General features: G+C 45.4%; 1 protein-coding gene across 1 annotated transcript in view; it reads left to right on the forward strand.

Annotated features, from left to right (window-relative positions):
- LOC310862335 (cyclin-dependent kinase 17-like) overlaps positions 1–26,291 on the forward strand; it is a 79,291-nt gene that overhangs the window by 6,530 nt on the left and 46,470 nt on the right. Inside the window, exon 2 of the mRNA XM_083770187.1 lies at positions 15,932–16,102. Within this exon, the coding sequence (XP_083626313.1) occupies positions 15,973–16,102 (130 nt within the window). The 5' untranslated portion in view covers positions 15,932–15,972. The remainder of the gene's footprint in view (positions 1–15,931; positions 16,103–26,291) is intronic.

The following is a 26,291-nucleotide window of genomic DNA, read 5'->3' on the forward strand; positions in this document are numbered from 1 at the left end:
CTATGAAGTTTCTATGGTTGAGTTTTTGGAGAGGGCGAAAGTGTCTGTCTGTCTGTCTGTCTGTCTGTGTCTCTCTCTCTCTCTCTCTCTCTCTCGGTTGGTTCTTGATCATCAACTCAGAGAGGAGAGTGCTGCGGTTCCTGGCCTGGGCCTGTAACCTAGCAACCCAAACGGTGTGTGTCTTGAATAAATCACAGTGTCCTCCGTCCTCCTCGGACGGACACACACACACACACACACACACACACACACACACACACACACACACACACACACACACACACACACACACACACACACACACACACACACACACACACAGGGAATGCCTGCTGACTCACTACTTTTTCCTGACGTTTTTACGCTGTGGCTCTGCGAGGCTGGCTGTAAGAGGGTCAGTCTGTCTGTCTGTGTATCTGGGGGTGCAGGCCTTTTTTCCGACATACCAGGAGTCCAGCTATTTCTGGACTAATTATCGCCATTCTTGTGATCATTAATTTGTGTGTAGTAGTCCCTCCACTTTTATGCTATTTTCAATATCTGTAGCCGACTACATTCTGAATGGCAATTTGGATGGACGCCGATCCTGTGTAGTTTTGCCATGTCTGCTTATTATTATTATTATTATTTTTTTTTGATATTTTTTTGCGGCTTACGCCTTTTATTGATTTTTTTAAGGGACAGATAGTAGGCTGACAGGAAACGGGAGAGAGATGGGGGGATGACATGCGGTAAAGGCCGTGTCGGGTCCGGGAGTCGAACCCGCGGCACACCGCGACTGGATCACCAGTCCGGTGCCCAGACCGTTACGCTACGGCCTGGGCCATGTCTGCTTATTATAAGCAACTTTGGGTTGTTTTTTCTGTAAAAGTTCTTGTAAATATTGGTAGTTCCGGTTATTTTTAAAGAGTAGTTGCTTATTTCAGCTTGCTTTCCTAACGTTGTTGAAATTAGTTGTAAGGAAATAATAATAAAAAACCTTGTCATGTTCTACCAAGGTTCTACCTTGTTCTGTTATTTTAAACTTATGTTTACAGTAGCATGTTGTTGGATTTACAGTACAGTACAGTACAGTACAGTACAGTACAGTACAGTACAGTACAGTACAGTACAGTACAGTACAGTACAGTACAGTACAGTACAGTACAGTACAGTACAGTACAGTACAGTACAGTACAGTACAGTAGGCCCAGTCATGAACATTGCTCTGCTTTCAAACAAATCAAACTGTAGTACCCGTAGTTACACACACTGCCTATCAATTGAACCCTGATTTATACTTTGTCAGGGAAAGGAGTATAAATTTAACTCGACTGTGGGAGTTGTGTCGTTCAGAGTTGAGGCTAAACAATTTACAATTTAGGCACTTAGCAGACGCTCTTATCCAGTGCCACTTAGAATGAGCAAGGTAATCACATACTGTACATAGAATGCAAAGGGGACTGTGTAGTGCCTCAGGAAACTAGGATCACAGGCAAACCAAGAACCAGCGTTATCTAGAGAGTGTTTTGGGACCTGTTTTGGGACCATGCACACATTTGTATAGTAGTAGTAGTACAGTACCTTTTTTAATAAAGGTACTTTATTTATACACGTTTCTCATGTTTTTGTTACTTATAGGCTTGTCAGGCGTAGACTGCCCCTGGCAGGAAAATAAACACTAGCATCAATCTAGAGTCTAGATTGATGCTAGTGTTTATTTACCTTCTGTCTAGATTCTAGACAGAAGGTGGCATGAAGTGCTAGGGGGTGAGGTGGAGTCTGAAGAGCAGAGTCTTCAAAGTCTGAAGTTCTGAGTGCAATGGGGAGTTTGTTCCACAGTTTGTGAGCCAGGAGGGAGAACAGTCTGAGACATGTGGAGCATTGTCCTGGGTGTTTTAGAGAAGGTTCCAATGGCTTTCCTTCTGTGTTGGCTGATCTGAGTGAGTGAGAGGGGTTGTTGTAGAGCTCTTTCATGCCTTGAAGGTATTGGGGGTGCCATGCCTGTGGTTGCCTTGTAGGCCAACATCAGTGTTTTGTAGTCTGCAGGCAGAAATGCAGGGAACGAAAAAGGAATATTATTTAGTTTTTTATTGTCTCCGCCAGGCCGAAGGCCTAGGGGGAGAGCATGTTTTGCTCTCCGTCCGTGTGTCCTTCCGTGTGTGTGTCCTTCCGTCCGTCCGTGTGTGTGTGTGTGTGTGTGTGTGTGTGTGTGTCCTTCCGTCCGTTATCAGCTAATCTCCGGCACCGTTGGCCCGATCCATGCCAAACTTTGCACACACACTCCCTGGATGCCAACGACGAACCTCTGCCCCAAGTATTCCTCAACGGCCTGTTATAGCGCCACCAGGAGGCCACAACCTGACCTGCCCTGATGGAGACCTGTGCCGATGGGCACTTTATCTAGTTGTTAATGTTATGTGTGTTTTCTTGTGTACGGGACGGGTACATAAGAGTAAATTCATTTTTGCTCGGCTCCTGACACTTTGTAGCAACATTAAACATTAAGCCATTCAGGCCTGACGTCAAATTAAAAAAAAAAAAGTTTTCTAAATCAGATTTTCGGAAAGATTTGAGGCACATTTTAAGTTTAACGTGGTCCGCCGCGTCGGACCACGGACCGACGTGTCGGGCGGCTCAGATGGATTTCGCCCTTGCTGCAAAATGGGTTAAATAAATGCTGAGCTTAGTGCATACTGGCCTGTGGCCTATAATTAGCTTTTTGTGTGGAAAAGTACAGTGTCACAATTATTTTAACCACATTATTTATACTTTGGATATTCAAAATATAATAATAATAATATATACAAGCTCACTTTGTTCTGCGCTATGAGCTTGCACATCTGCTATTTTTTTTTAAATCATGAAAACGTGTGCAAATCTTTGAATATATATTAAGCAGACATTTTAACTCAAATCTTTGCTTCTGGGCGGTCGCTGGAACAACATATTTTGAGACGGCAAAATGGATATTATTTTGGGGGTCCTTGACTTGAAAATGTTCGAGCACCACTGATGGAACTCAGGAACACTGTTTAGAAGACATTTTAGAATCAGCCACAGGTCATACTGTAGGTTAAAACCAGGGGGGCAGTGAAGCCAATACTGTCTGAAACCAGTAGGAAATCCTGACTTCCTGAAAGTTCATATAATGGCCTGTTGTGGCGCTGTCATTGGGCCCAAAAAACCATCCATAGAGGTCCATGTATTTGGGCCCAACTTCACCTAGACTGTATTACCTTAATAAACATGGTCATGAATACTTTCTGCTTCCAGTCACTAGTTTAAATTCTCATTTCTCATGTCATAATATTCTTTTTGGAAAATGATGGTCCCATTTATTAAAATAATTACCATAAAGTCGAGTATGTTCTGAGGGGCGTGGCTACCGTTACAGTCTATGATCGGGATCCGCCCCCCGCTCGAGTAAAAATTTAAACCAACGAAGAAGAAGGGGGGAAGTCCCGCCTCGTTGTCTGGGCCAGCCAATGGCCAGCTGGGCCCAAACGGATCTAGAAAGATGGCGATTGGACTGACAGTCTATGGTTAAAACCCTTTTGGTGTTTTAACTAAGCATTATGTTATACTTTAGCAAGATCTACAAGCTCATAGCACTCAAATTGCATCGCCTCTCATGGTAATTCAGCAGAGATAAGACGCAGCGTGTGAAATTACACAATATTGTGTGTGTGTGTGTGTGTGTGTGTGTGTGTGTGTGTGTGTGTGTGTGTGTCTGTCTGCACTTGTGTGAGTGTGTGTGTGTGTGGGTAATGTCTATATGCATGGCTATTGGCTGCATGTGAGTATGTGTTTAGCCTGGGTTTATCTGGTTATTGTGGTTACTGGCTTAAACCTATTCTTAGTAAAACAGACCCAAGTTACAGCTGCATTTGGACCACTTTTTATGTTTTATGAGCTTGTAAAGGAGTAGTTCACCCAAACAATTACATGCTTTCTATAAATTACACCCCCCACAAAGCCTTGAATTCATGGAATCTTTTTAACCCATTTTGGGCGGGAACCCCTTTTGGTGTTAGCATTATGTTATGCTTTAACATAATGCATAATCCCCCCCCCCCCAGAATAGGCATGCTGGGGTTCAATTGGTAATTAATGAGATGTGCATCCCTACACCAGAAGTCAATAAATTGCACACATTTTTGCACAAATTCCTGAATAACTCCTCCTGCCTTGGGCTGTCAAGATCATAAAATGTTAATCTTGCAGCCATGTGACTGCGATTAACACATTTTTTTTAATTGTGTTTTTCCATCGAACCTAGGAACAAAATAAACGTAAATGAAAATGACATTTCTGTTTGGCTTCTAGGGGCTTTGTAAACACAAATCTCACAAGGCTGGGCAAGAAAAGAAAAAGTGATATACTTAATAATTTATACTTTCCGCAATTTTTTTATAGCGGAAATAGCCAATCTACAAGCTAGAGACAGCACTTTGTGTAACCTTGTAGATAGGCTATTTTCTTTTCAGATATTTGAAAATATATGGACGATTAGGATTTGAATAATTGTGATTTGGCAATTATGTCATAATTGTGAGAGGGCCTACTCCCTCCCGCCAGGTCAGTCACACAGACAGAATCCAATCTCCATGTTGAAGGCTCCTTTTATAGCCCTGAGAAGTCTGGGAACACATGCAAATGAGGGGGGAGGGAGATTTGCTCCCCCGCTGATTTGATCCATGGTCTGAAATGAAAGAGAGATGATGCCTGCCTCGATCCGTTTCTCTCCACCAGGCTGAGAGGTCCTGCTTCATACGTATACACACACCACTCACACACACACACAGCACGCACATACAGAGTTACAGTCTCTGTCTTTAATGCCTATTTTTTTTCCCATCGTGTGGTGAAAAAAAGCAGATCTACAAGCTAATGCTTGTGGAGCTTATAGATTAGTGATCGACCGATATGGTTTTTGGCCGATATTTCCGATCACCGATTAGTGGACAAATCAAAAAGCCGATAGCCGATTATGAGCCGATTATTTAAGTTAAAAAAAAGTTTTTACAGTAACATAAATTCCAACACAAGAATTCCTTGAAATGCATTATTGATATTTATCGCTTATAAGAAGCACCAACATCGTTTCAGTAACACTCCCCCCCCCTCCATCAAATGCAGCTTTTTTTTAAATTGCATGTACTGTAGCAGCATATATATGTATCTATGTATGTATCTATCTATATATGTATATATGAATGCACCAAGTGTGTGTGTGTGTGTGTGTGTGTGTGTGTGTGTGTGTGTGTGTGTAATTGTCCAGAACCGCCCCAAAAAGGCCTCTGCCCGGGATCTGGACCGGGCCCATGCCCACTGCCCAGCATCCATATATGGAGCTGGCTCCATATTTGGGCATGCCTGACACAGAAGACAGAACTCCACAAGCTGGCTGCCTATACTCCCTATTTGGGCATGCCTTACAAAGAACTCCATATATGGGCATAAAAGGGAGACAGACATAATTACTGGGTGGGGCATTAATTTCCAACTTGCATCGTTCCAAGTAGGTCAGTGCCCAATGGGGCTGTAGAGGCACTACTAGTTTATCAAAATTGGTGATCTACAAGCCCACAGCACATTGCAGCATGACATGTTGAGAGCTTGTAGATCTGCTGCCCAAACTCTCCAAAGCCATGTGACCTTGTTTGCCACTTTCAAGATCACTGGCCACTTTTTTAATGCATGTAGAATTTGTTTTTACCATTCATTTTATAGCAATAAAAGACAATATGTCTCAAAACACTGGCCAACAATAAAGTTATTGGCAACTAATTATAGCCAACATGCAATAATCATATTAGGCTGGTCAGGATGGGGGGAAAAACTTTGTCCTTCAGTTGGCTGACGCGCGCGCGCGCACACACACACACAAACACACACACACACACACACACACACACACACACACACACACACACACACACACACACACACAGACAGACACACGGACACAACAGGCAATCAATACAACGTGTTACAGCTGTTGTTAGCAGGCAGCAGCTAGCTTGGCTAACGTAGTTCTACCACTGCTCTCTGTGACTCTGTCCCTCTCACGTGTGGATTTTATTTTGGTTAATTGAAGATGAAAACAGCAAAGCTTTTTATCGTTACAAGGTTAGTAGCCTCCTCCCTGCAGTGGCCCTCTCTCTGACTCCGTGTGTGTGCATGTGTGTGTGAGAGAGACAGAGAGAGAGGAGACGTCAGTCTGTAGAGTGGAGCTAAGCCGTGTCTACTCCTCCGGGGGTGGAGCACTGGGAGAGTCAGACACGCAGCTATACATTTCCTTACAACCGTACTCTACCGGATTTTCAATGAAAGTGGTTGTTTCACCATGTTTGCGCATTTATGAGAAATATAATAATCGGCCGTTTTTTTTCCGATTATTTGTTTTTAGCACCGATACCGATATTAATTAAAATCATGAATATCGAAGCCGATAATCGGCCGTGGCCGATTATCGGTCGATCACTATTATAGATCTTTTAGGCGTGCTGCTCCACCGTCGCTTCTTTTCTATTTCACGCACCAAATGGCAGTTGATTGATATAACATCACAATAATTCTAACCACTTTAACATATTTTTTTCCTTTGAGATAGATACTGTATGCAAGCCATGAGCTTGTAGATCTGCTGTTTTGAAAAAGAATCACGAAAATGTGTCACGAAAAATATTAAATATATATTTTTTTTACTCAAATATTTGCTTCTGGACTGGAGGCTATATCAGAGAGGCGATATTAACTATATGACTACTTTGCACCCGTGAAATAAATACGCTTCATGCTGCCCACATAATGCAGATGATGAAATAAATATGCTTCGTGTCCACATAATGCAGATGATGAAATAAATATGCTTCATGCTGTCCACATAATGCAGATGATGAAATAAATATGCTTCGTGTCCACATAATGCAGATGACGATGGCTATGAATTCATCCAGTTGTATGCGTTCCTTCCACCGACCAGGGACTGAATGACGGACATGGAGAGACTCGGTGAAAGGATAAATGGCTTTTGTTGTTAAAGCCTGCAAGGTTGGAACACACAAAGAGAAGGGCAGCAGGCACTCTCTCTCTCTCTCTGTGTGTGTGTGTGTGTGTGTGTGTGTGTGTGTGTGTGTGTGTGCGTGCGTGCGTGCTATACTTGTGAGGGCCAAATGTCCCCAGAAGTATGAGGAATGGAGTTTGTGAGATACTTTCAAGTTGGAGACCGGGTTAGTGTTAGTGGTTAGACATTTAGAGGTCAGGTTTAAGTGTTAAGGTTAGTGGTTAGACATTTAGAGGTCAGGTTTAAGTGTTAAGGTTAGTGGTTAGACATTTAGAGGTCAGGTTTAAGTGTTAAGGTTAGTGGTTAGACATTTAGAGGTCAGGTTTAAGTGCTAGTTAGAGTAAATAAGAGTTATTCAGGTTTGTACTGAAGGGATGAGAGATGCAGCATCTCATTTTCAAGGGGGATCCATGAAACATGAACAAGATGCATAAGTTGCACAGCGATGTCTCTCACACACTGGAAAATAGCAGATCTACAAACTCACACTCTGTGAGCTTGTAGATCTGCTATTTTTCGGCTTCTGTCTCAGGGTTACTAAAAGTGGCCAAGAGGCATTCATGAAATTGCCGTCTCAAATCGTTGATGCCCTCACAAGTATGGTGCTTCAAACGTGTGTGTGTGTGTGTGTGTGTGTGTGTGTGTGTGTGTGTGTGTGTGTGTGTGTGTGTGTGTGTGTGTGTGTGGTTAGGGTCACTCAGCTCTGCTGGCCTAGAGGTACAGAAGCGATTCTACAGCAGAGTATTTCTGTCCTTGTTCCATTTCCTTCCAGCTCCTATCAAAGCCTTTATGGCTCAGGAGATCACACACACACACACACAACACACAACACAACACCTACACACAGGCACACGGCGGCATGCACGCATGAGCACACACACACACACACACACACACACACACACACACACACACACACACACACACACACACACACACACACACACACACACACACACACACACACACATAACATTTTAAAACCCTAATCCTCCCCAAGCCTAATTGATTCTTATTTCTTATTACGTGCCCGGAGTCGTTGTGCACCAAAAATAGCAGATCTACAACCTCACAACATGATGGTGTGTCATTTTTGCACCGCCGATATAAAAAAGCAGATCTACAAGCTCACAAACATGACACACCATCATGTTGTGACCTTGTAGATCGGCTTTTTTATATTGGCGGTGCAAAACTAAGTAAACTAACTAAACATCCAACCTGATCCCCTAAACCTAATAACCTCTAAATGCCTAAGTGTAGGCAAATATTTCTGAGTCATAAGTCATATGTCAGGGGCTTTGTCACAGTACCTGACCCGTTGTACAGTAGGCTACTTGTCTGTCTGTGTACCTTTTGTGGCCATAAAGAGATCTCTGTATGTCAGTCCTTGTCCCTTATGTAATGTTGGCATGCATCTATGGCCCTGTGCGTAGCATTTGGATCTGTGGCTCTGGACAACCAGATCTTCCATATATGCCTATATTATATATTATGGGCATATCGGGTTTGTTTATGGTTATGTAGGAGTAACGTCACATGGCTGTGGCCCGTCTGCCTGGTCGTACTTCCATTAGCCAATCGTAAATTGAACCAATGAAAAGTTTTAATAATAATAATAATAATAAAACTTTATTTGTATAGCACCTTTCATGTCATGAAATGCAGCTCAAAGTGCTTTACAGAGCAATGGAGAAAAAAAAGAAAAGAAAAGCAAGGCATAAACATTAAAAAACAAGCAGTAATGCAATACAGTGAGAATAAAGCTGCTTCCCCGTATTTTTTAGTTGCCATTTTATTAGGCAAAGCGAGCAGGCCAGCAGTGGAAGACCTTAGGGGGCGGTTTGGGACATATTTAGGCAGGCATTCATGTAGGTAGGAAGGTGCGAGACCATTGAGAGCTTTATACACAAGTAAAATAATTTCTAAAAACAACCGGAAGCCAGTGCAGTGAAGCCAAAACTGGAGTAATATGTTCTCTCATCTTAGTGGCTGCTGCATTTTGGACAAGTTGTAATCTGTCAGTTGTTTTCTTAGGCAGTCCAGAAAAAAGTGCATTGCGGTAATCAAGCCGACTAAATCAGTGGGCCGCCCTCTACTGGGCTAAATCAGTGTGCCGCCCTCTACTGGGCTAAATCAGTGTGCCGCCCTCTACTGGGCTAAATCAGTGTGCCGCCCTCTACTGGGCTAAATCAGTGGGCCGCCCTCTACTGGGCTAAATCAGTGGGCCGCCCTCTACTGGGCTAAATCAGTGGGCCGCCCTCTACTGGGCTAAATCAGTGGGCTGCCCTCTACTGGGCTAAATCAGTGGGCCGCCCTCTACTGGGCTAAATCAGTGGGCCGCCCTCTACTGGGCTAAATCAGTGGGCCGCCCTCTACTGGGCTAAATCAGTGGGCCGCCCTCTACTGGGCTAAATCAGTGGGCCGCCCTCTACTAGGCTAAATCAGTGGGCCGCCCTCTACTAGGCTAAATCAGTGGGCTGCCCTCTACTGGGCTAAATCAGTGGGCCGCCCTCTACTGGGCTAAATCAGTGGGCCGCCCTCTACTAGGCTAAATCAGTGGGCCGCCCTCTACTAGGCTAAATCAGTGGGCCGCCCTCTACTAGGCTAAATCAGTGGGCCGCCCTCTACTAGGCTAAATCAGTGGCAACATCTGAGTTTTAGTGCAAAGGGAAATATGAAATGTGCAAGCATGAAGGGTAGTTTATTGGATTTGCCATGGCATGCATTATATTTGTGCAAAGTTTGGAGATGGACGCCTTATTAATTATTACTGTAGGAATTAGTATACGACACACACACACACACACACACACACACACACACACTGGAGTTTTTAGAAATATCTTTGGAGCTTGGGCTAATGTAAATCCCTCCGCTGACATTGTTGCTCACACTGCAAATGCACCAGGTCAGTGGAAATCGATGGATTTAGTCTTCCTGACTGTGCTTTTTCCCCCCAGCTTTGTAGTAAAAGCACTGCATGCTTGTCCCTCAAGGAAACAGTCATGTATAGAAACCTGCATTCCCTTAAGCTATGTTCACACTGCCCAAAAAACGCCAGATTTATGGCCTATCCAGATTGGAATCAGACTTGTTTCTACAGCAAAAGAAACCTAAAACTCATGGAAACAGATTTTTGTGAATCACATATATCTTATCTGTGACAGCTAACTGAAATATGTGTGGAGATGCAACATCAACCTTTCTCCATGTTTCTGTCCCCCCCTTCCCCCCTCCCTTACGCCATCTCTCTCTCTCTCTCTCTCTCTCTCTCTCTCTCTCTCTCTCTCTCTCTCTCTCTCTCTCTCTCTCTCTCTCTGTCTCCATGTCAGTATAGAGCAGGGGTCTCCATGTCAGTATAGAGCAGGGGTCTCCATGTCAGTATAGAGCAGGGGTCTCCATGTCAGTATAGAGCATGGGTCTCCATGTCAGTATAGGGCAGGGGTCTCCATGTCAGTATAGGGCAGGGGTCTCCATGTCAGTATAGGGTCTCCATGTCAGTATAGGGTCTCCATGTCAGTATAGAGCAGGGGTCTCCATGTCAGTAGAGCAGGGGTCTCCATGTCAGTATAGAGCAGGGGTCTGCTCCATGTCAGTAGAAGCACGGACCGGACCCCCACTACATATTGGATTCATGTTAAATGTGTTTTCAGACATTTAACCACTTAATCACATCACAAACCTTCAATATTTGAAAAATTTTACCTTTGGCTTATACTTACTTGGTCTGCTACTCTGCTCTTTTTAAGTGGTGCAACCACTTCTACATCCAGCTTACAATGTCCGTGTGCCTGTTTGTGTGTGTGTGTGTACCCCTGTGTGAGCATGGAACGAGAGAAGTATGTGACATGGCTGCCACCTGCTGGACGCAAACGATACAGAATAAATTGAAACGATACAGAGAAGAAATTGGAATGATACAAATTGGAACGATACAGAGAACCAATAGATGGGAGTTGCACCACTTGGTTCACACTGGTGTGATTTTTAGTTTGTAAGTCTCTTTGTCGAAAATAGCCGATATATTTTCGGCTAATGTTCCCCCCAGAATATTGATGCTAGGGTCCAAGTGGTTAACCACTAGAACCCTAGCATCAATATTGTATAATATTGTATTGTATCAATATCTGTAAAAAAATAATATATATCACTATCACTATATCAGTTGGTGGAGTCGCTGACCCCTTGTTGAAGACCCCAGCTATGGTCTCTCTCTATCTCTCTCTCTCTCTCTCTCTCTCTCTCAATTCAATAAATAATGCTTTTTTGGCCGCATGACAAGCATTGCCAAATATATATAGTAACATTATGATATACAAAGATAATGCTTATCATAACAAACTACACAAACAAAATCAGAAATTCAAACGGACATTATGTTAATGAACCTTGTGGGGATAGATGGCCATTGTCCCTCATTGTTTTTGGCAGGCTGCTACACCTTTTGCTGCCAACCTTGGAACATTGTGAGCTCTCTAACCTAAGTAGGGGATTGCCTGTGGGCAGTCAAAATATGTTTTTGTGTTTCTATTACCGTATTTTTGTGAATTTGGGGTGGCATACTTTCTTTATATCCTTGTATTTGTCACATGCAGTCAAGAAGTGGAGCTCTCTCTCTCTCTCTTTCTCTCTCTCTCTCTCTAGGCCTGTCACAATTATTACATTTTCACCTAATAGCAATTACTTGAGATAATCAATCAAAATAATATCAATCAATATTATTTTGCACAGATGGTCATAACAATAACAAAAAACATCACATGGATGCACCTGGGACGTATCCTCAGTGATGTATCCTGAGGTCAACGGGGTTTCGGGTCTCGCAACATCATACCCCTCACTCAGGCGACCCAGCCGGGAGTGATCAAGTCCCGACTTACGTCCCAGTAGCTACCCTCAATCAGTCCCATTAGGGAAAAACCAGGGGCACACAATCCGTTGGAACTACTCCAGAACTACTCTGCCAGGGCTGGGAGGTACACTTCTGGCACATGGAGGGACTAGGCTCTGTGGGTTGTCTCCTGTCCGGGCCCCTCCTACGTCTCACCAGGTCCACTCCTGCTCTCACCAGAGCGAGGACCTGTGCGTTGCACCAGAGTCCCAGCACCAGACAGTTCATTCAGGAGTGGTGGGCAATGGTTCCGCAGGGTCATGGTACTGCGGTTCCGCTTGCTGCTTGCATGGCCCTCCTAAAGGCCTCACCGAGGGTTGTTGGGCTTCCTCCTCACGGAGGACACAGGTCATATTATCATTTCCATCTTGATTCTTTTTTTTCTTTCCAAAAATAGCAGAACTACCAGCTTCTGCACTTATATTTGTTTGGAAAAGTATATCATTAGATGTGTCTAATGTGTAATTTCTTTGTATAAATAAATTGTCATATATGCCCAGTGCAATTTGTGATTATGAAGCCCGAAAACCAAAATATAAAAATTCTATTCAACTTCAATCGTTAATCGCAATTACAGTAAAATGGTAAATGGTAAATGGTGCATTTATATAGCGCCTTTATCCAAGGCGCTTTACAGAGATTGTGCATTACATTCACCCATTCACACACAGATTCATACACCGATGGCAGCGGAAACCATGCAAGGCACCAACTAGCACATCAGGAGCAATTAGGGGTTCAGTGTCTTGCTCAAGGACACTTCGACAGTAACTCTGGGGGAGCCCGGGTTTGAACTGGCAACCTTACGGTTACCATTCAGGCACTCTACCCCTGAGCCACCGCCGCCCCAGTGTGTGGCAAATGGCAATTGATCGTCAACTTAACCCATTTTGCGCGGGAAGCCCTTTTGGTGTTAGCATCATGTCATGCTTTAGCTATTGAAAAATAGCAGATCTACAAGCTCATAGCGCACCACCGAGTGGCGCGCTACGAGCTTGTAGGTCTGCTATTTTTGAAAAATCGAAGAACGACTGACCTGGAAACATAGCTTTTTCAGAAAACTGTCAGGATGTAGAAGACATTTTTAGAATCTGATCTCCGGTCAGAATGGGTTAAATGTGTAATCGTGACAGCCTTATCTATCTCAATCTCTCTCTCTCTCTCTCTCTCTCTCTCTGCCTCTGCGATGGTGTTTGCGTTTGGGTGACCACATGCTGCGTGAGCAAACACAACTGGCTGCACTGCGGCGGTTTCCAAGCACTGTGTGAAGACAGATGATGCCTTCTGAAGATCAATGGAACAAGGCTGCTGATAATGAGGAGGAGGAAGGCTGCATGGGTCTTATAACCCATGCTGACCTGAGATCAGATTCATACGAGGTTTCCACTGGACACACACTGGTCTGATTAACCCATTCTGACCTGAGATCAGATTCTAAAAATGTCAGTCGTTCTTCGATTTTTCAAAAAATAGCACACCTACAAGCTCGTAGCGCTCCACTCGGTGGCGCGCTACGAGCTTGTAGATCTGCTATTTTTAAATAGCTAAAGCATAACGTGATGCTAACACCAAAATGGGTTCCCGTTCAGAATGGGATAAGGATGGTTGGAGACGACCCAGTATGGGTTGTCAGTGGTGTATAAGTACCCAAGCACATTTACTTAATACTGTACTTATAAGTACAATATTGAGGCATTTGTATACTTTACAATTTCCAGTACTTTTACGTCCACTCCACTACATTTCAGATCCAAATATTGTACTTTTACTTTTACTCAGCCCTATATTTATATTCGGCTATTTCAAAATTAGCCGATCTACAAGCTCACAATGCGTCGCGATGCATTGTGAGCTTGTAGATCTGCTATTTTCAAAAAATATTTGTATACTTGAAATGAGTAGTTTTCCACCACTGGCGGTTGGAGCTCGACCGAGCCTTCGCTTCCATCCAGCCTTTTAAGTCCTAGTCAAACTCATTGAGCTAAACGTGGCAGACCAAACAGTATGGTTGTCTAAACCACTGTCCAGCATCCTTCGTCTGAGGGGAACGTTAGCCAAAAAATCGCCGATCTACAGTACATACTCACAATATTGTGAGCTTCGAGATCGGCTTTTTTAGCGAAGAGATTTGGTGTGGACGGAATGAGTACAATTGTATCACAAGTCCAGGCATTGGTTCTCAAAGTGGGGTCCGGGGACCCCCAACGGGTCAATGGGTCTCCAACAAAAGTTTGGTGTTTTAAACATTATGTTATAAGTTAGCTATTGAAAAATAGCAGATCTACAAGCTCATAGCGCGCCACTCGGTGGCGAGCTTGTAGGTCTGCTATTTTAGAAAAATCGTAAAAATGCGGCACAAATCTTTGAATAGTGTGGAGTGTCTGTGTTCAGTGAGCAGGCGGAACAGGGGATTGCAGCAGTTTCAAACGGCTTTTTATTTGAAGTTCAGTAAATCATACAGCAGGCAGGAGAAACCCCACATAGGTTCCAGATAACTTATACAATATTAGTTTCACAGGCGTCCTCGCCAGCCTGGAGAAGGATGAGAACAGAAGATTAGATTTCAACTTAGGTTTGTACAGTCTCTGATAGCTCGCTCCTCACTGGAGGGCTTAGGGTTTTAACAAACGATAAGAGGTGACGGCGATGCCTTGCTTCGTGACGTCATCGGTCGTTATCTTTAACTGTAGCGGGTCTTCTCCCATAGCGGGGGTTCAGCTCCGAGAGAGCACAAGCCGTCAAGCTGTTCCGGCGTATATAATGAGCGCCTGTTTGCCAGACAGGACTCAATGCAATATCAAGAATTATAGGTTTCTTTCCGACCTTATTATTTGTAGTTCCCACGTCACCGTCACTGGCGGGGCTGCCTTCCTCCCGCAGCTCGATACGTGGAACTGGAACTCCTGTTCCTATATTTTATTCATACCGTCCGGTGGACTCTGTCCCTCGGACATTTCCTGGACCGTTCCTAAAAGCCTGTGACGAGAGGAGAGTGACAGTTAAGACAAGCAGAGCTATACACATGAGTGTGTGTTCGGTGGAAGTGTGTGTGTCTTCTTACCCCCCGACGGTTTGCTGTGCGTGCCTCCGTGAGCGTGTGTGTGAACCAGCCGCTGTCAGACGTAGACTGAGTCTTCCTTTTATATGACGGGTGTGGCCGCTTGCTGATTTGGGTGCGGTCGGTCCATCAGCTCAATCTGGCGGAGGAGGAGATTCGGGACGTATACATTCCCTATTAGGCGGCCGAGGGCATTCCTAACGGCCCGAGGCGTCTTCTGTCTGACAGCGTGTCTGGTTGCCCTGGCAACGCACTTACCATCGCGGGGTGTCGCTCGCGAGACCCCACAATAGGTATATATTCTTTCAGAGCGAACGTTTTTTTTTATTTCGACATCAGGCCTAAATGGGTTAATGTAGCATCACAATCATGATTCTTAACCACTTTATCCACTTGGCTAGTCAAAAATAGCAGATCTATACAACCTCACAGTGAGTCGTGACCCAGCCAATTAGTCCCAAATGGGTCCCCAGACTCCCCACCCATTGTTGGGGAAACCGGTGATCTAAAGACTACAGCGGTTTTAAGTGATTATTAGTAAGTAAGTGCAGAACGTTATCTGTCGTCTATTGGCTCGTAGTGAGTCCAGTGTGTATGTACAGTATGTCTACAACATGTACAGTATGTCCTTTTTGCTTCTTTAGATTACTTTTATTGACTCTCTTCAGATAGGACAAGGAGGGAGACGGACGGGGGAGCAAAGGGTGAAGTGGAGCACTTCATGACATGAGGGGGGGGGGGGCGTTACTCACTTTCATACTCAGTGGTGTACTCACATTTATTTACTTAAACCGTCTCTGTCGGCTGGAAACCTGTTCAAAACTGTTAACTTTTTCACACAACAGTTACGGCCCCCGATAGCAACGATATATGCTCTGAAATTATTAATAAATAATGATGACATTGTTCCCCCCCCCCCCCCCCACAGGCCTGTGGGCCCCTGGTGGTCCCGGTGAGAAGAAGAAGAAGATGGACAGGATGAAGCTGATCAAGAGGAGGCTGTCCATGTCTCTACGCAGCGCTCGGCCCGTCGATGACTCCCTGTCCGAACTGGCCGAACAGATGACCCTGGACGAGCCGGCTGCCGCCAGGGACAACGGTGAGCCACGCACACACACACACGCACGCACGCACGCACGCACCACACACACACACACACACACACAATTTACAATTTATGCACTTGAGTGAATTACAGTAAGCAATGTAAACACAAGGTAATACATCAAATTCATAGATAGACATAGTAATGTAAACCAAGAACTTATCATCAGTCTGAACTGTATGATATAAAAAAAATACATGACACACACACACAACACACACACACACACACACACACACACACACACACAGAGACACGGACATGGACACGCACACACAATAGAGAGCTTGACAACATTTCTCCAATGCACAAGTCATCCTAACCCTCATCATAGCTATCTCATCATCATCATCATCATCATCACCCTCCTCGTTTCACTTTGCATGGGACTGATGATGACACGTTATCAACCATCAGTTATTATAATTCATAATCCATGTGGTTGCTGTCAGGCAGAAACCTCATATGTCCGTATTTCAGGTTTTTATTGTTTTTTCCCCCCATAAATGAATGCCTTATACTTCATCATACAAGAGTGTCACACAAGAGTAGTGACAATAGCCGATCTACAAGCTCATTGTGGGCTTGTAGGTCGGCTATTTTCACTATTTTAACAAAGGAAAGGACATACAAGATTTCTACCTAACAGCAACATCATTAGAATGGGCTAGGAAGAACATGACAGGAGGAACATGCTGTGTTTCCTTTAGCACAAATATGGCCATGGTTAGAGCGAGGTAAGGTTCCACGTTACATCCACATGGTTAGAGAGCCCTCCCCTGCAGGTTACCCACGGTTCCATGAGGTTACATCCACATGGTTAGAGAGCCCTCCCCTGCAGGTAACCCACGGTTCCATGAGGTTACATCCACATGGTTAGAGAGCCCTCCCCTGCAGGTAACCCACGGTTCCATGAGGTTACATTCACATGGTTAGAGAGCCCTCCCCTGCAGGTAACCCACGGTTCCATGAGGTTACATCCACATGGTTAGAGAGCCTTCCCCTGCAGGTAACCCACGGTTCCATGAGGTTACATCCACATGGTTAGAGAGCCCTCCCCTGCAGGTAACCCACGGTTCCATGAGGTTCCATTCACATGGTTAGAGAGCCCTCCCCTGCAGGTAACCCACGGTTCCATGAGGTTACATCCACATGGTTAGAGAGCCCTCCCCTGCAGGTAACCCACGGTTCCATGAGGTTCCATCCACATGGTTAGAGAGCCCTCCCCTGCAGGTAACCCACGGTTCCATGAGGTTCCATCCACATGGTTAGAGAGCCCTCCCCTGCAGGTAACCCACGGTTCCATGAGGTTCCATCCACATGGTTAGAGAGCCCTCCCCTGCAGGTAACCCACGGTTCCATGAGGTTACATTCACATGGTTAGAGAGCCCTCCCCTGCAGGTAACCCACGGTTCCATGAGGTTCCATCCACATGGTTAGAGAGCCCTCCCCTGCAGGTAACCCACGGTTCCATGAGGTTACATCCACATGGTTAGAGAGCCCTCCCCTGCAGGTAACCCACGGTTCCATGAGGTTCCATTCACATGGTTAGAGAGCCTTCCCCTGCAGGTAACCCACGGTTCCATGAGGTTACATCCACATGGTTAGAGAGCCCTCCCCTGCAGGTAACCCACGGTTCCATGAGGTTACATCCACATGGTTAGAGAGCCCTCCCCTGCAGGTAACCCATGGTTCCATGAGGTTCCATTCACATGGTTAGAGAGCCCTCCCCTGCAGGTAACCCACGGTTCCATGAGGTTCCATCCACATGGTTAGAGAGCCCTCCCCTGCAGGTAACCCACGGTTCCATGAGGTTACATCCACATGGTTAGAGAGCCCTCCCCTGCAGGTAACCCACGGTTCCATGAGGTTACATCCACATGGTTAGAGAGCCCTCCCCTGCAGGTAACCCACGGTTCCATGAGGTTACATCCACATGGTTAGAGAGCCCTCCCCTGCAGGTAACCCAAGGTTCCATGAGGTTCCATCCACATGGTTAGAGAGCCCTCCCCTGCAGGTAACCCAAGGTTCCATGAGGTTCCATCCACATGGTTAGAGAGCCCTCCCCTGCAGGTAACCCATGGTTCCATGAGGTTACATCCACATGGTTAGAGAGCCCTCCCCTGCAGGTAACCCAAGGTTCCATGAGGTTCCATCCACATGGTTAGAGAGCCCTCCCCTGCAGGTAACCCACGGTTCCATGAGGTTACATTCACATGGTTAGAGAGCCCTCCCCTGCAGGTAACCCACGGTTCCATGAGGTTACATCCACATGGTTAGAGAGCCCTCCCCTGCAGGTAACCCAAGGTTCCATGAGGTTCCATTCACATGGTTAGAGAGCCCTCCCCTGCAGGTAACCCACGGTTCCATGAGGTTACATTCACATGGTTAGAGAGCCCTCCCCTGCAGGTAACCCACGGTTCCATGAGGTTACATTCACATGGTTAGAGAGCCCTCCCCTGCAGGTAACCCACGGTTCCATGAGGTTACATCCACATGGTTAGAGAGCCCTCCCCTGCAGGTAACCCAAGGTTCCATGAGGTTCCATTCACATGGTTAGAGAGCCCTCCCCTGCAGGTAACCCACGGTTCCATGAGGTTACATTCACATGGTTAGAGAGCCCTCCCCTGCAGGTAACCCACGGTTCCATGAGGTTCCATCCACATGGTTAGAGAGCCCTCCCCTGCAGGTAACCCAAGGTTCCATGAGGTTACATCCACATGGTTAGAGAGCCCTCCCCTGCAGGTAACCCACGGTTCCAGGTTACATTCCAGGCCTCAGCAATGTGTCCCTGAGCAAGACACTTAACGCTCACTGCTCCTAGGATGGGTAAAATGCAGAGGACAAATATACAGTGACCAAAAATATTTATTATTATTATTATTATTATTCACAATAGGCTATCTGAGGACTTATATGTGCCACCTGCTGGTCGTCTTGAAGTAATGCAGCTCTGCTTGTGGAGAATGCTGAGGGCTCACCTGTGTGTGTGTGTGTGTGTGTGTGTGTGTGTGTGTGTGTGTGTGTGTGTGTGTGTGTGTGTGTGTGTGTGTGTGTGTGTGTGTGTGTGTGTGCAGTGGTGGACAAAGTGCTCAACTCCAGTACTCCAGTCAAAGTATAGATACTCCTAGTCCAATATTACTAAACTACAAGTGAAAGCTGCTCTGTCAAAGTTGCGTTAAAGTGCTGGAGTACTTTTTTTTAGTATTCAAAAGCACAGGCTTTTAAAATATACCGTACTTGTGAGTCGTGAGCTTGTAGATCAGCTATTTTCACTATTGAAATAGGTGGTTAATTCATAATGCACTTTTATCCCTTCCTAGAAATGTAGTGGAGTCTAAAGTAAAAACCCAAGCGGGCGAAAGGGCTTTTTTCTTTTGCTGCCCCAACCCTGTGGAATGCACTCCCCCAATGCTATCAGAGAAGCCCTCCCCCCACCGCTCTGAAAACCCACCTCTTCAATATGGCTTTCCCCATCTAACTGCACACGTTTACCCATTCTGACCGGGCACCCACATGATGTCATCATGTTATGCTTTAGCTATTTAAAAATAGCAGATCTACAAGCTCATATCGCGCCACCGAGTGGCGCGATACGAGCTTGTAGGTCTGCTATTTTTGAAAAATCGAAGAGCGACTGACATTTTTAGAATCTGATCTCAGGTCAGAATGGGTTCATCAGACCAGTGTGTGTCCGGCGGAAACCTCGTATGAATCTGATCTCAGGTCAGAATGGGTTAAACGAAAGGCAAGCGTCTTTTTGCTACTAGTAGTGTAGTATGGTATCCAAAAATACAAATAACGTAAAGTGCAGACACTCTGCACATGAGTGTACATGAGTACACTGGTACCGAAGTAAAGCTACTTTGTAACTGTCCACGTGCGTGCGTGCGTGCTGTGCGTGCGTGCGTGCGTGCGTGCGTGCGTGCGTGCGTGCGTGCGTGCGTGCGTGCGTGCGTCCTTTCCCGGCACCAGCCAGAAAGGAGGTCAGATCACAGACCGATGGGAGTTAACTCTCCCCCATCAGCTGCTTCAGAAAGAAAGAAAGAAAGTGAAAGAGAGAGAAAAGTCCTTGTGTTCAAATATACTGTGTGTGTGTGTGTGTGTGTGTGTGTGTGTGTGTGTGTGTGTGTGTGTGTGTGTGTGTGTGTGTGTGTGTGTGTGTGTGTGTGTGTGTGTTTCTCCGGCCGGTGTTGCAGTGTGAGTGCTCGCTGCAGAAACCTCTTATCTCCATATTCTAACGTTTAGTGTTTTTTTGGTAAATTCACACCTTACTTGATCATACTACAACTACAGCATCACACAAAACCATCAAAAGTAGCAGATCCGGGCCTGGGGCACCTTGGCCGGCATAGTCCAAGTCCGACTCAGGTCCGACCAGGTTCGACTCCCGATCTCGACGGCCTTTACTGCATGTCACCCCTTCCCCCCCCCAATCTCTCTCCCCATTTCCAGCCTACTGTCTAGCAGATCCGCAATCTCGAAAGCTTGTAGATCTGCTGCTTTTGCTATTGTTGAATTTGAATCCCGGTTTTACATGAGGTTTCCACCCGACAGAGACTGCTACTATGGATGCCTTTCTGTGACGCTGTAGTGTGATCCAGTAAGGCTTTAGTTTACGGAATAAACCACGCAAAATGTTAGAATATGGAGATACAAGGTTTCTACACGACAGCAATGTGTTATGTAGGGACTTGGAAGCTTAAGTGAAGTGATGTAGGGACTGACTGAGGAGAGATATTAAACTTTAACCACCTCTCTACGTCAGACCTCCCTCTAGTTTCCTGTCTTCCTTTCCCCTCCCTCTCTCTCTCTCTCTCTCTCTCTCTCTCCCTCTCTCTCTCTCAGTACGTTTTTAACAGCGGGCGACAGCAAGACGAATTTTCCGGAATTTGTCTATGGGACCCGGCAACTCCCGGCGATAGCAGGCGAACGGCCGAAAAGTGGGCAGAGGAACGTCGCCCGAAAAAGATAAAAATAATTCATCTTTTCGGGCGATAACGATTTCTCTCTCACATATCACATCGTGATACAACTCAGGCAGCAGCACCAGAGAGAGAGAGAGAGAGAGGAGAGAGAGAGAGAGAGAGGAGAGAGAGAGAGAGAGAGAGTGAGAGAGAGAGAGAGAGAGAGAGAGAGAGAGAGAGAGAGAGAGAGAGAGAGAGAGAGAGGAGAGAGAGAGAGAGAGAGAGAGGAGAGAGAGAGAGAGAGAGAGAGAGAGAGAGAGAGAGAGAGATGAGAGAGAGAGAGAGAGAGAGAGAGAGAGAGAGAGAGGAGAGAGAGGTGAAAATGTTCCTCACATTTTGTCGGTAGAGCAGTGCTAATTAGAAATGTGTGTTGACCTTGGTTCTGTTCTTTCCATGTGATTATCGGGGGGGGAAACTTGCAGGTATCGTCTCTGAGGATTGAGTTTGAGCCAAAGAGAAAATAATCCTCATCCCCCCCCCCCACTGAGTGATCTTGCTATGATTTACAGTAGAGGAAAATTGGGGATTATATGGAATTTAGGAGGTGTGTGAAACATGCTCACTCTGTGTGTGTGTGTGTGTGCGTGTCACATGAGCAGTACGTATAATCTTATAATCTTCTCTTTAAGATATTTGAGTTGGGGAGTCACACGCAGCAAATTTGGGTCGTCAAATCTGTAGTAGAAAGTAATTGAGTACATGTACAATTTTGTGCTACTGTATTTTTCACTTTCACTTTACTGGTGTATTTCCAATTTTCACTACTTTTACTTCTACTCCACTACATCTCAGGAGCAAATATCATTACTTTTAACTTTTTACTCCACTGCAATATTTAAAAAAAACTTTAGTTACTAGTTATTTTTGCAGATTTGTATTCTTAATACCAGTAAGACGCCCTGAGGCGCAACTGTAGAGTGTCTATCATCTATCATTCTGGAGGTCAATCATTCTGTGAGCTGGTCGAGTCATCATTGTGATGTCAGAACAGGCCAGCTCCATATATGGAGTTGTAGGGGTTTGATCAACACAGATCAACATATGGAATGAATTCTGTACTTGCCATATATGGAGTGTGTCTTGAGTGTACAGGGTTTGATGAGGTCAGATCAACATATGGAATACATTCTGTATTGGCCATATATGGAGCGACTGACTGGAGATGCAGGTTTTCATAGTAAACTTGTAACAGAGTATTTTTTTTATATTGTGGTATTTCTAGTCTACTTTGTAGTCGAACTTCGACCTCACCAATCTTACTGTGGGACATTCTAACCGCTAGGCCACTGAGATGCTCTCTGTTGGGCTGGAAACATCATATGTTTAAAAAAAAAAGTTACTTTTGATACTTTTAAATTGAAAATTTGCAAAAGTAGCAAATCGATAAGCTCAAACCGACAAGCCAGATCTGTTACTTTTGATCGGGTTCTGCCTGACAGCAACGATATATATTATATATATATATATTACATTGGCCCAGGGGCTGGTAGTCAACGGCTGCTGAGTACAGGACCCACTCGCCCAGTATATTTTGCATCCATGAAACTCGTGTGCTGTTCAAGTCACCATGTTCCGAAATTCCACGCATAGTAGAGTTTCACAACAACGTGCTCAGGGCTACCTTTAACGTTAGGGGGTTAGCTAGCTAACTACGCAATGTAAACTGACTGGCTTCAAGAGGTCACATGTCACTTCCACCCACACCTGAACGTAGGGCTGGTCAGTGAACATTGGCCAGGCGTGGTTATAGGATAATATGTCCATGTTAACAGCATCCATGCATTCCTGTTCATTCCCTCACCTGGCCGCGGTCCTGTTTCTGCTACTCTTTCATATGCATGCACTGCTGCAAGCCTGCTGCTGCTCGCTCACAAATCATTTGTTCATTTGCTTTGCATGTTCTTTCTGCTCACACTGCGAATGCACCCATTTCCTAAAACTAGCACTCATTATGCACCCTTATGGCACACTCGTATACCTCGTTGTATGCCGCGGCGCTTGCTTAAATTAACAGATTTTCAACCAAAATAACGTGATGTTTTTTGGTGGGAAATTAGTTATTCTTGTGCGGTGACACAGAGTCACATGGCAGCGCTTAAATTGGGCTTCACTGTTTCCTCTACACTCACATGCTTCTACTGCCAACATACTGTGTCCTCTTCCTTGTTCCATTACTACTAATGTTACTCATATTTATACTACTGCTACTGTGTCTTGTGTTTGGTGTCTTTGTGACCTTTTGTCTTGTGTTTCTTCTTCTTCTTCTTCTTCTCCTTCTTCTCTCCTTCTTCTTCTTCTTCTTCTTCTTCTTCTTCTTCTTCTTCTTCTTCTTCTTCTTCTTCTTCTTCTTCTTCTTCTTCTTCTTCTTCTTCTTCTTCTTCTTCTTCTTCTTCTTCTTCTTCTTCTTCTTCTTCTTCTTCTTCTTCTTCTTCTTCTTCTTCTTCTTCTTCTTCTTCTTCTTCTTCTTCTTCTTCTTCTTCTTCTTCTTCTTCTTCTTCTTCTTCTTCTTCTTCTTCTTCTTCTTCTTCTTCTCCTTCTCCTCCTCCTCCTCCTCCTCCTCCTCCTCCTCTCTGCTTCTCCTCTGCTTCCAATTTCCGGCCCGCCTTTGTTTCTGTCGCTGCTCCCCCCCCCTGCTCTCCTCTTGCTTTTCCATCTACTCAACCTTCTTGCTGTTCTCCTCTCCCTCTCTGCTGTCACGTTGAACCCTTCTCTCTCTTCTCTCTACCCTCACCCTTCTTTTGCTAAATCTCTGATCCCTCCCTCCCACCCTCTTTTCCCCCCGCCTCGTGCGTCCCGTCTGTGCGTCCCGTCTGTGCGTTTGGGTGCCATGGTGGTCCAGAGCCATGGTGGTGCGTGCCATGGTGCATCCGCCCGCCTCCCACAGCGCTCCCTCCTTCCTGCGTCAGTACGCTGGTCACCTGGGCCGCACGGCCGCCCTGCGCAGAGAGGGGCCCCGGCGGTGTGGCGGGCCTGGACCGAGACAGACCCTACCTCAACCTGCACAGGACCGGATCCCTCGGTACATGACACGCACAACACGCATGTACACGCACGCACACACACACACACACACACACACACCACACACACACCACACACTGTTTTGGACATACTGTATGAGGTTTCCACCCGACAGAGACTATTTGTGTAATAATAATAATACCTCAGATTTATATAGCGCCTTTTTCGAAGTACTCAAAGTCGCTTGACTGTAAAAGCGCATCAGAGCACATGTACACCCTTTTCTCAATGTTTCCACCAAACCTCAGTATCTCTGTTACCATTATTAACACTCCATGATAGTTCATATACCTGTTGTGTGCACTGTGTGCAGTGACTACGTATAAAATATTCAGTGCTAAGAGCTCTTTTGTTATCTCACAGTGCATGCATGCATGCGTAAGGAATAAACACAGAGGGGTTCAGTGGGTACGTACATCTTCGCCCAGAGCAGACAAACCCTGTAAGGAGTGCTGGCGTTGTTGCCATATTTTGAGAAATAAGCAGCCATGGGTCTGTGAAAACGAGCCCAAAAGACGCAGGCTATACATGCACTTTAATCATACTGTTGTTCAAAAAGATCTTGAAACGTGTTGTTTTTTTCTGATGGGGGTCGGCGGAGAAATACATTTATTTGGGCATCCTTGACATGCGGATGTTTGAGGAGTTGATTAAACAATAATAATATATTTAAAAACAAGGAATGATGACGTAGTCATAATGCGTCAGTTGAAACAGGCGCTGTTTCCCGTTGTCCCCTTTTTGTCTTTGTTTTCCCCCCCATATTATTATTATTATTATTATCTTTGTAACGTCTATGTTTCTGTGTGGCAACCTCGCGGCCGTTTGCGATCGTTTCCGACGTTCTGTGCGTGGTTCAATGACTGTGTTTTGAAGCTTGCTTGCATGCTTTCCTGTCCATGCACGTCAGTCTTACCCAATACCTGGTATAAAGTACGGCAGCCTTGTGTTCAATAAAACAGAAAGATTGGGTATTGGGTAAGACTGACGTTATGTATCTTTCAGGACCTTTCACTGCTTCATCTCAACCATTACTCAATGGCTCGGGTATCAGACCCCGCGGTGGATATTTTGACATTCCGTTTATTTTTTTATTTTTTTTTATGTTGCCACTACTGTTGGAGCAGCCATAAACTATACACAGGTTCATCTCGATGTTCTGGACATCTTTGTAATGTTAGTGTTAGTAAAAAAAGCAGGTAAAAGAGTAACGTTTTGAGGCAGACTAACATCAGTCACTCTGTTCACTGTAGTAGAAGAGGTGCGCCTGGTGAGGGTTAAACCCCACAGCTATGTCGAGTCCGCCTACAGGAAATGCGTAAGCTGCGACCATGAGGCCCCGTTTCTGAATTCTCTATAGTAAGCAGACATGGCAACACTGAGTGCTGCTGTTGCCACCTGGGGGTGGGGAACTTAAACCAGTGCACTGACGTCATGCACTGTGCGTGCTTGCGTGCGTGCGTGCGTGCGCTACAGAGACTATAAACGTCCGAACAATATATATATATATATATATACCATTATGTGTATATCGTTTTCACTGTTGTGTGTGTGTGTATATTGTATAGCTGTTGAGATATTTGGTATGAATATTGAGGTTTGACATTTTGTCCATATTGTGCAGCCCCAGCATGCGCTGGCACGTGCACCCCTCCCCCCCCCCCCCCCCCCTGCTCTCCAGTAGCATCTAGACAACGTTTTTCTTTTAAATATGTTCTTTTGGCTTTTCTGCCTTTCATTGGATAGTACAGACGAGAATGAAAGGAAACGGGGACAGAGACGGGGAGTGACACACAGCAATGGTCAGCGTGCTCGAGAATGGAACCCATGGCCCGCTGCATTTGAGCTATGTGGTATATGCGCCTTAACCACTTCTGAGCCCCTAGAATGTTTTTTATCCTTCAGGAAGTCCTGTACGTGTGTGTGTGGGATGGGGGGGGGGGGGGGGGGGGGGGCCTTTTGGTCTATTTCCTAAATATCAACTTCTATGCTTCTGAAAGGATGCAACCCAGACTATAATGATCTCGGTTACTTAACCCGCACGTGCACGCACGCACGCACACACACACACACACACACACACACACACACACACACACACACACACACACGCTCGTGCAACACATACTCACACTTTCCTGTGGTCCAGACGCAGTGTGTAATGGAAGGTGTGGTGGTGCATGGCGGGACATTAT

Source organism: Protomyctophum parallelum (genome assembly GCF_964188405.1).
Source record: "Protomyctophum parallelum genome assembly, chromosome: 7".
NCBI classification, from domain to species: domain Eukaryota; kingdom Metazoa; phylum Chordata; class Actinopteri; order Myctophiformes; family Myctophidae; genus Protomyctophum; species Protomyctophum parallelum.